Raw genomic sequence first — 10702 nt, forward strand, 5'->3', positions numbered from 1 at the left:
ACCAGATCCAAAACTAAGAAATCTTATTACGAAGGCGTTAAATAGCCAATAAACCAGTAAATCATAACTAGTTTCAGATGTGTTCTTGCACAGGAAACACTTTAAAAACAAAGAACTTGATTGTATTGTCTCTAAAATTTGTCAAACCTTCTAGTGTAAGCGCAAAGCACATTTTTAAATTTGTATTGTAAAAAAAACGTATTTTGCTGCCGGACAAAGTATACCTTTCAATTCATTGTCTGTCGTTTTTTCGCTGTCTAGAGAATAATTTTCCATCCGATTTCCTAGCGAATCAATTTGAGCCAACAAAATTAATTTTCTATTTATTTATGAGAGCGTTTCCAGAGTAAGAACACCTCTGAAAATAGCTAACTACTGAAACTAGCCTTTACCGGCTATTTCACGCCTTCAAAATAAATATTCTCAGTTTTGGATATAGTAAGCCCCTTTTAAATTGTTTCATATAGCATGTGGCCAAATTTCATTCTTACATTTTTAATAATTATAGAGAATAAGCCAAAAAGTTACGAAACTTTCGTTCATTTACTCCTTGAAATCAAAAAGTTGCAGCTTCAATTATAACAGCGTTCATGGTTCGAATCTCCTTTCGAAAAAAAATCAATGATGTATCGTTTTCTAATCTGTACTCAAGCAAAATAAATGACAATATTTTATGGTGGCCATAAAATTTTTCCCTGGTAGGAGCTTCACCAGTACAACCTGAGAATATCAAACTTTTTATACAAATATACCATTTTTTGTTTTCCTGACTATTTCAAAAAGTTATCACACTTGTTTTCTGGAATAAAGATTACACCAGTGAGAACATGATATTTTTGTAATGTTTTTTTCTGCATTGCCGACTTTTTGCCGCAAACAATATATTTTTCAAATTATAATTAAGTCAAAAATTGTATTAGTCAAGTCTATTATGTTATATTTGACAAGTTTATCATAAACATTTATAAAAAAAAATTATTTTAAATATATATTTTTAGTCCAATCAAGGCTCGTTCCAGATGTGTTGTATAAACACTTTTTTAAAGAAGAAAAGGAGACTGTATTTTTGGAACCAGTAACATTTTTTTGAAACTTCAGAAAGTTTGATAACCCCACTTTATTTTTTTCAATCACACATTTTGAATAATCTTTTAGATCTCCTTAACTAATTCCATCAACCGTCTCAAAAGTTAAGCCATATATAATCTAAGCTGTTGTTGAAAAAAAAACTAAGAAAAAAATTAACAAGAACACTAAGAATTTTTGTTTGCTCCCTTCATTGTTCGAAATTAAAATTTGCGTCTTTTAATTCATTCCGCCCAAATCAACCCTCAAAGAGCTATATTTAAAAATTAAAAAATCAATCAAATTGTATTTCAGCGACGCAATCATTTTCAACCAATCAGACTCAAGCATTACCATTTCTGATGTTTGCCTATTTGGTTTTTGCGAATTTGGACGAAATCAGTAAAAATACCTTAAAAACGCATGTCACGTGATCACAGTTGTGGGTGAAATAGCCAGAGTACCCCGTTCCTGGATTTTAATTCTGTTTACCTTGCACTTCAAATTAGTACGTTGATAGTTTCGTTGAAGCCTGGGGATTTGAAGGACTTTATTTATATCAACAAGCTTGTGTGGTCCAATGACAACTGAAGGTTTGCCTCGTCATAAAAAGTTATGAATTATAACCAAACCTAGATCACGTGTTTTTTGATACCTAGTTTATTTGAAGCACCTTTTTTGAAATCGAAAGTTATACAAGCAGATTTTAAAAAATTTGAAGTTTCAGAAAAAAAATTACTATTGTTTAGATCCAAATAGTTCAAAATTTTATTAATTTCTCGGAAAATTGAAACTGAAATTTAAAGAACTTTCAACTTTATTAGTCACTGAAGTTTCGGCTATTAAGTTATGTTAATCGTATGTCAGAAATACGACAAGAAATATATTATGCAAATACTCTCTGTGAAACCAACCACAATTTCATACATTTCTTATCTTTCTAAGTTCAAATATGTCAACGTGTTATCTCTAGCTGAAGTTATTTCGAAAGGTCATTAACTGATTTCATGTTACATTACTTTGTTATAAGCTGTTCACTTTTATACTGGTCTAATTTTAATCAGTTTTGAAAGGCATTTTGAACAGAATTAAACTAAATTTGAAGTCGACAGAAGAAAGGTTTGAAAATCTACCATAAATATGAATTTGATAAAAGTTGTCCCAGTTTTGCTACTTTTTGTTGCTGTATTCGCCTTTCCCGGAAAACAGGAAAAAATTGACTCGAATGAAAATAAATCGTATTTGGAAGAAATTGAAAGTGAGTTCAAAGACGAGTTCGAAGATTGGAAAAGATTGTTCAAAAAAGAGTACAAAAGTTTCGAGGAGGAAATTACAAGATTCTCCATTTGGCTCAGCAACTTGAGGTATGAAGTTTTTTTTTGTTTTTTTTTCAGTTTTGAAAAATCACCAGAAAATTTATTACCAGAAGCGTGGGGGTTGGGGTGAGTCGAATATTCAAAAAGTATATGTTCAAAAGTTTGGTTGAATTTCGGCTGATGTAGTCGAATCGCTTCTCAAATTTACTTAAGCAGTTTATTTTAAAAAGTCTGAGCGGCTAAAAATATTTTGAGAAATGCTGCAGGTTTTGGTGAATGTTTTTGATCAAGCAAACGATCTTATGAACGCGCGTTTATCTACCTTCAAAAGATAAGCACCTTGAAACTTAAATGGACGGGTCGGCCAAAAATGTAAAGGTTACCAAAAACGAAAACGAAAACGGGGGAGGGGGGTGACAAACGAGCTGAGATTCTAATTTTATGGGCAGAATTAAGGTTTCTCATTTTTCAAATTGTTTCCAATAGGCCCCATAGGCTGCATGATTAATTTTGCGGATAAAGTTCCCAAAAATCTATCCCACAACGATTTTACAATTCGTCAACGAGATTTTACAATTTTTTCAACAAGGATTAAAGGTTTCGGCAATCTTTCTATTTCGATCTCAATGGCTAAAGAAAAAAAAGATCTTTTGCCTTCAACAACTAATTTGGTTGGTCAGAACGCTATCCGAAATTTGAAATCGAAAGTTGAAACTTTTCGTAAACCTAATTTTTTTTCAGATATGTGAACCAACACAATCTAGAAGCGAGTCTGAACAAATCCTCGTTCACAACTGCCCTCAACGAGTACTCTGACCTCTCCATTTATGACGTCAGATCTACTATGAATGGTTACAAATACCAGAAGAAACTGCAGATGACAGAAAAACCGAGCGGGGCAAAAATGTTCACGAAACCAGCCGAATCGGTATGCGTTACTGCAAATAAAAAAATTGAGCCCAAGGACAGGTCTAGGATTCTTGCGAGGATCAAGCCTTATAAAAAACTGGGAAAAACTGGTCAGACTCTTATTTGGGAGAAACTGGGCCAAAATATCTGTCTGACCTTTGGTCAAACTTTTGACATCATTTAAAAATTGGTTTAGCTTTGAGCTGATGGTGATTTTGTACAACATTAATTGCTGATTGGCACAATGAATGTTAAAAAATTACAACAAAAAAATTAAAAAAGTTTCATGAATACTTTATGCTATCCTCTTATGGTACATGTAGAAACGAATTAAGAGCTAAATGAACTTCGAAATAATAAGACTATAAGACCAAATTGCATATTGGTTAAGCATATTTGAATTAAGCACACCTTGTAACGAATCTCCTCCCTTTTTCTTAGGGGGGGGGGGGGGGTAGTAAAAGAGTCGCGATTGATTTCATACGATCTTCTTGTTGTTCTAGAAAGCGCCGGAGAGTATCGACTGGCGAGAAAAAGGGTACGTGACGCCAGTGAAGAACCAAGGCCAGTGTGGATCCTGCTGGTCATTCTCTTCCACAGGCTCGCTGGAGGGACAACACTTCGCCAAGACTCACAAACTGGGTATGCAGTCCAGTTAAAATACCACAAACCAAGTCTGAATTGGGGGGGGGGGGGGGGAAATACCAAAAACTAACTCTGAATTGGGGGCAAAATACCACAAACTCAGTCTGAATTGGGGGAAAAAATCATTAGGACTTTTTTGTGTATTGTAACCGAATTCCGCAACGAAGGAAGCTCTTTTTGTTCTCCTTTTTTTCCTTTCATTCTCTTTGATTGTTCCGACAAAATTTTAACACGTTTAAAGACTTGTCTGTGGAATCCAGGAACAAGCAGACAGCGACTTGTGTGCCTATCTAGTGCAGAGATTGGCCTGGCGATGAATTAACAAACTATATGCTTAAATAGGCTTGATAATCTTTCAAAGATTTTCTGTTAGTTGCAGATACCTAACTATTAAGGTGAATTTTAAATCGAATTTTTACGAGTTTCAGAAAGTTATAAAGGCCTCATTCAGATTCTGTTTTTCTATACCTCACTCTTTAAATTTACCTTAGATTATGGAATATTTGTTAATGATTGTATTTCTAAAAAAGTGCCGAAACCAGCCATTTTATTGCGAAAACGAGCTCTACGTTTATTCCACGACAAAATTTTTTGTTTCCACAGGAAGTCTTTGATTCAAAAATCTAAAATTAACATCACTTTTGAGCTTCAGCCTAAAAATTGATAAACTCAGTAGTCCCTGATAATTTTAATAAGAAATGTTTACTTTCTGTCACCAGAAAGTAAACATTTAGAATACAACCCTCCCAAATCGGTGGAGATGAATTCGAAAGAAAAAATGTGTATAGAGCTCCTAAAGGGCTCAACAAAGTTCACAGATTAAAACTTTTCCGTTGGAGAAATCTTTGCCCTTTTCCAGAAAACTTAAGGCAAAATATTTTTGCGGGAAACTAAAAACGAGGCTCGGGCAATTTTTTCTAGCTTTCGTCCTAATCAACTGAGTGTCATTTCGAATTTAAAGTCATAAGTTTTTGAAATTCGAATTTTATACTTAGCATCTATTTTTCCTACGCATTTAATTCCTGTTTGGCTTTTTGAGTTTTTTTCTATTCATTTTTCAACTTTCTGTTTTCAAAAATTATCACATAATGTGTTTTCAAGACTTGTAAATTCTCACAATTTTTGTTGATTGTTTTTTTTTTGTGACTGCGCTTAAGTTTATTTTAAAGGATTTTTGTTGTGCCTTAAGTTAATTGCCTATCATCTACTAGCTCCAAGAACTTATTAGTTTTTTGCGATATTCTTTTTCAGTGTCTCTGAGCACAAAACGAATAAACTGAAACTAAGTTTTTTTTTGAATTTCAAAAAAAGTCAAAATGACGACAGGAAAAATTTGAAATCATCATTTCAATCATTGCCAAAAACAAATTCGATTATTTTTATTTTCCCACTTTTTTATTGATTGTTTTTCTTGACTTTGCTTTAGTTCATTTTTTTTCTTTTTTTAATTCATTTTTTCTTCTTCAATTTTTCATTGCCAAAAACAATTCGATTATTTTTAATTTCCCACTTTTTTGTTGATTGTTTTTATTGACTTTGCTTGGGTTTATTTTTTTTTCAATTCATTTTTTCTTCTTCTTCAAGTTTCGATTGTCAAAAACAATTTGATTATTTGCATTTTTATTGATTGTTTTTTTTTTACTTTGCTTGGGTTTTTTTCAATTCATTTTTTCTTCTTCAATTTTCCATCGCCAAAAACAATTCGATTATTTTTATTTCCCACTTTTTTTGATTGTTTTTATTGACTTTGCTTGGTTTTTTTTTCAATTCATTTTTTCTTCTTCGTCAACTTACGATTGTCAAAAGCAATTTGATTATTCGCATTTTTATTGATTGTTTTTATTGACTTTGTTTGGGTTTATTTTTTTCAATTTTTTTTCTTCTTCAATTTTCGATTGCCAAAAACAATTCGATTATTTTTAATTTCCCGAAATTTTAATGATTTTTTTCTTGACTTTGCTTGGGTTTATTTTCTTAGCTCATTTTTTCTTCGTCTTCTTCAACTCTCGATTTACAAAAATATCATTTTCTCATTTCAGTGTCTCTGAGCGAGCAGAATTTGGTGGACTGCACGCGTAGCTATGGGAACATGGGCTGTAACGGGGGACTGATGGACTACGCCTTCCAGTATGTGAAGGACAACGGGGGGCTGGACACTGAGAAGAGTTACCCCTACGAGGCAGAAAACGACAAATGCAGGTCAGATTTCGTTTATTTTTGGCTCTTTTTTATATTTTCTTCTTTCATTTTTTCTGTAGTTCAATTTTACAAAAATCTGTCCAGAATGATTTTTGTCATCTGAGCTGCAATAAAACTTAATAGCGTGAAAATTTGAACAAATTTTTGTGGAAACTTTTGTAAGAGCAACTTTTGGTCACATTTTCAAAGAAAGTGAAAATTATAGATGCTTGTGGTGTTTTTTTTATCCAGAACATCTTCAGCTCACTTGGCGTATCAATTCACAGCCTCACGTGCGCGCTGATGTACGCACACATCACTTTGTTTGTCTGTACAAACTGAAACGTGTCTGTCTAAAACTGCTCATTTTATACTTTGATCCAAAAAACTTAACAAGACTGCTCGTATCAGGACGAAGCTCTGAATGTTCCGACTGCCTTTAAATGTTTATGGAGCAGTAATAACTTATAAAAAAAATTAAATGTAATAAAATTAAATGAAATTTTTTTTTCTAAAATTTGAATTTTTTAACGAAAATCATCCCCCCACACGCCATATAAAGTACAAAAGGATAGATTTCGCTTCTTGTAACAAATCAATTATGGCAAAGAAGCTTCTTTCAACCAATTTGGAACGATTTCCAAGACCGATTAAATCTCCGCTTCCGCGTTAATAGCGCGAAATATATCGCGCGTTAATTGTCCCAAATTGGCCAAAATGGCAATCTTTAAACCCCCATAACTTTACGAAAAATGATCACAGGTGAAATATCTTTTCAAATTTAAGCTCAAGATAACAATAGCTTTCGAATGATAAAAAAAATTCCGTCAAAAATTGTTTAAAAAATCACCCCGAGCACAAATATTCCGTTACTTTCGTATCGAAAGTCGGAACAACGAGAATTATTTACATGCGCCAAGTTATTCCGCTCTGCAAAACTGATCCTAATTGAAGTAAAGCAACCTATTTGGTCTTGTTGATTTCAAATGCGACTCAAAATTTCACCGATATAATTTGAAATCATCAGCAAAAGCAGTTGAAGGTCAGTAGAAACAATCAGGGTTTTGTCCTGATACGTGCAGTCTTGTTCAAACTAACTAGGTTATTCGAAAGATGGACAATTAATTTATTTGGGTTAAAGCAGGGGAAAATTTTTTTTTTTTACTTAAGCTATGCCAACTAAAGATGCCATCATGAAAGAACTCCAGGTTGACCTCCATAGACTGTGAATGCTAATCATACATTTCCATGAACTAAGTCTGAGAAAAAATATTGGTCATACAAAATTCATACATTTTGCTTAAATTGATTAATCGAATTTTCAAGGAAATTTCTTTGTTTCGGCATAGATGTTGGTGTATTGTCAGAAAAAATAAATAATTTTGTCAGAAAAATGGCTAATCATACAATTTCCAAATACAAAAATTGTATGACAAGCACTTTTTGGATGGCATTTCAAATTTGCCGACAATTTTTTTATTCACAAAACAAATGTTTTATGGAAAGGAATATTTTTAAAAATTACTTTTTGCTCTAAGTGCAAAAGTTAATTTCTATGTATATAACGTAGTCCTTGATACACAAAACTTGGACTTTTTTCCGTTTCTCTGGATAAATGTTTTCAAACACGCTCGGAAACGTCTATCTATTTTGCATGGCTTTTTTATGTATGCCTTAATTAAAAAACGGACCCTTAATTTGTATTTCTAATTTGCTAAACTCATCTTTGGAAATTTTTGCCTGAATTTAAAAGTTCGTTTGTTTTGTTACATCAATTGTGAATAAAAACATTATAAAACAATTCAGGTCGTTTCCAATGCATTTTAAAAGCAAGACGGTCACATTTTGGTGACTCTACTTTTGAGAAAAAAAAGTATTTGACACTTATGTTTGGTTACGAACACAGTCCCAAATATTTGAAAAGGAATTAAGCCAGAAAAAAATCAGCCAGGTTTTTTTTGGCTGATGGAATAATGCTAGTCATACAATTTTTGTTTAAGCCAGGTTTTTTTGGCTTATGGAAAAATGCTAGTCATACAATTTCTATTTATGAAAAACCACAAATCATGGACTTTTTTTTGCAATTTTGTGTACTTATAGAATTGCTTAAAAAGTGTGTGAGTAGCTTTTAGCTTTTTGTCCATACATGAAAATTGTTTGATTAGTATATATGGTCAATCCTGGTAATAGAAAAGCCAGTGAGCTGCCTATCGAGCGATATCCTAAAAGTATTCGCAGACCATTTTACTCTTTCTCTATAGGCGCTCAATTTGGTGTGTGTAGCTTTCTGGAATCCGCAGACATGTCTTTAAGCATGCTAAAATTTTGTCGGAACAATCAAAGAAAACGAATGAACTACAGAAGATCAGAGATAGCGTCCTTTTGTTGCAGAATCCGCTTACAATGCAGAAAAAAATCACCCAATTCGGCCTCGTAATGTGTTTAATTTCAGATTCCAGAAAAGCGATGTCGGAGCTACCGATGCCGGCTACCGGGACATCCCCGCAGGCGATGAAGATGCACTCAAAGAAGCAGTCGGAACAATCGGGCCAATCAGCATCGCCATCGACGCATCACATATGAGGTAAGAAGGCAGTGAACTGTCTAGCACTTGAGGTCGCAGGTTCGAATCCGGACCTCTTCATTTACAGTCACGGGACCCCAAAATTTGCGAATAAATAAATTTGCGGGCCACAAATTTAGCGAATAATTTTTGCTAAGTTCAAAAGTCGTTTTTGCTAATTTCGTTGAGTTATTTGGTTCCAATAACAAAGTAGTATCAAAATTGATATCAAATACCCATCATAATAACTGGGCTCCATTTTTTTTTACAGAGACATGCCCAGAAACTTCAGCAATTTGTTGTATCAACTTCAATCATTCTAGATAACAATCATAACTTGAATTTTTAAACTTGATTGGTTTCAACTCACGAATGATTAGGTTGAATCGATAGCTATCAGTTTTTTTTTTGCTTTAGCTTCCAAATGTACAGCGGCGGGGTCTACAACGAACCCAACTGCTCCCCGGAACAACTGGACCACGGAGTGCTAGTCGTCGGCTACGGGACCGAAGACGGCCAGGATTACTGGATCGTCAAAAACTCGTGGGGTGAATCTTGGGGTGAAAATGGGTACATCAAAATGTCCAGAAATAGAAACAACCAGTGTGGTGTTGCTACATCGGCTAGCTACCCCGTCGTCTAATCCGCCTGTCGTCTTACTGACTTGTCGTCTAACTGACTTGTCGTCTAATCGACTTGTCGTCTAATATAACTGTAGTTTGAATGATCACTCGCATTATTGAACGTCATTTGAACACTGAAGATAATTAAAAACATTGATTTATATTTTCAAATTGCTTGATTACTAGCATTTAGCCATAAGGTCGAAAATTATATACGAAGTAGTTAAAATGAGTATATTTGAGTTGTAAATGATAGTCAGAAACTGTATTCAAAATGTATTTAGTCTGATCAATTTATTGAGGTTGTAGATTATAATTAGTAACCTTAGAAATTAATAAAACCTTAGATTATAAATAGTTTTCTCGATATTAAGTTTCAGCTGGATAAAAGGTCAAATAACAAATGAAAAAAGGGATCTCTTTAACTTTTTGCCACCTTTTGCAAAGAGGGGATTTGTTACAACTTATAAAATTTACATATGCCTAACCATTGAATCTTTTTTTATATAACTCCATACACCTAAAATGCTTAACATACAATTTAATACAGCAAAAATCATTATCATACAATTCCATACACCAAGTGTATGGAGAAAATGCTTGTCATACAATTTTCATACATTTCGAATAACAATAGAAAAAAAATTAAACCATTTCTGCGGCTTTTTAAAGAACAGCTGAACAGACTGGTGACAAAAAAAAACTGAATTAAAATTTTTTAAGAAAAAAATGCTGGCCAAACAATTTCAAGTTTGTTACTTTTGTTATAGAATTTGTGAAAAACAGCTCGAAGACAATTCAGGTAATTTTCCATGCATTATAAATGCAAGACCATCCAACCTTTGGTGCTTTGAGTAACCAAGGTCTTTGTCACGTGTGTTCGGTTGCAAACAATCCAAAAATTTTCAGAAACTAAAATTAGAAACAAAAAACATCTTTTTGGTTTATGGAAAAACACCTATCATACAATTTCCATTTATGAGAAAAAGTTTATTATAGAGATTTCATACAATTTTCTGTACGTATGGAAATGTATGGAAAGAAGTTTCCCATTTATGAGAATTGTACGATAAGCATTTTTGGTCAACCAGGGAACTCGTTACTAGATACTTTAGGATAGAGTATCCAAAAAAAGTGAGCCAAAGCGCAGGTGCCTACACAGTCACGCGTCAGCAGTTGCAAACTTTTGACTTCAACAGGCAAATAAACAATTTCTTTTTTCATGTTTTTATTGTTTGCTCTGGATTCACGGTTGAAAAATACGAAAAATTTTTTATGGTGTAAAATAGCCATTTTGTCAAAATTCTCTTCTTAGGTGTCCTTGCAGTAAAAAAAATTACTGCAAGCAACAAAACATGTTTACTGGCTCAAATTAGTTTTTGTGGAACCTGAAGAGCTGGACT

The 10702-nt window shown here is 33.3% G+C and overlaps 1 protein-coding gene across 1 annotated transcript; it reads left to right on the plus strand.

The window, feature by feature from the left end:
• The first annotated feature begins 2017 nt into the window (after positions 1–2017).
• Positions 2018–9569, plus strand: LOC134855652 (procathepsin L-like). Its single transcript, XM_063872218.1, has 6 exons — positions 2018–2429; positions 3123–3309; positions 3794–3932; positions 5975–6134; positions 8566–8697; positions 9094–9569. The coding sequence occupies exons 1-6, from the start codon at positions 2206–2208 to the stop codon at positions 9317–9319; spliced, it is 1068 nt and encodes a 355-aa protein (XP_063728288.1). The 5' UTR covers positions 2018–2205; the 3' UTR covers positions 9320–9569.
• Positions 9570–10702: the final 1133 nt, after the last annotated feature.

This window comes from Symsagittifera roscoffensis, chromosome 10 (genome assembly GCF_963678635.1).
Source record: "Symsagittifera roscoffensis chromosome 10, txSymRosc1.1, whole genome shotgun sequence".
NCBI classification, from domain to species: Eukaryota; Metazoa; Xenacoelomorpha; order Acoela; family Convolutidae; genus Symsagittifera; species Symsagittifera roscoffensis.

Bases quoted from the DNA above. Each gene is read 5' to 3' on its own strand.
- LOC134855652 (XM_063872218.1), top strand. From the start codon at position 2,206: ATGAATTTGATAAAAGTTGTCCCAGTTTTGCTACTTTTTGTTGCTGTA. The intron at 2,430-3,122 runs GTATGAAGTTTT...ATTTTTTTTCAG, and splicing joins ATTTGGCTCAGCAACTTGAG to ATATGTGAACCAACACAATC. The intron at 8,698-9,093 runs GTAAGAAGGCAG...TTTTTGCTTTAG, and splicing joins ATCGACGCATCACATATGAG to CTTCCAAATGTACAGCGGCG.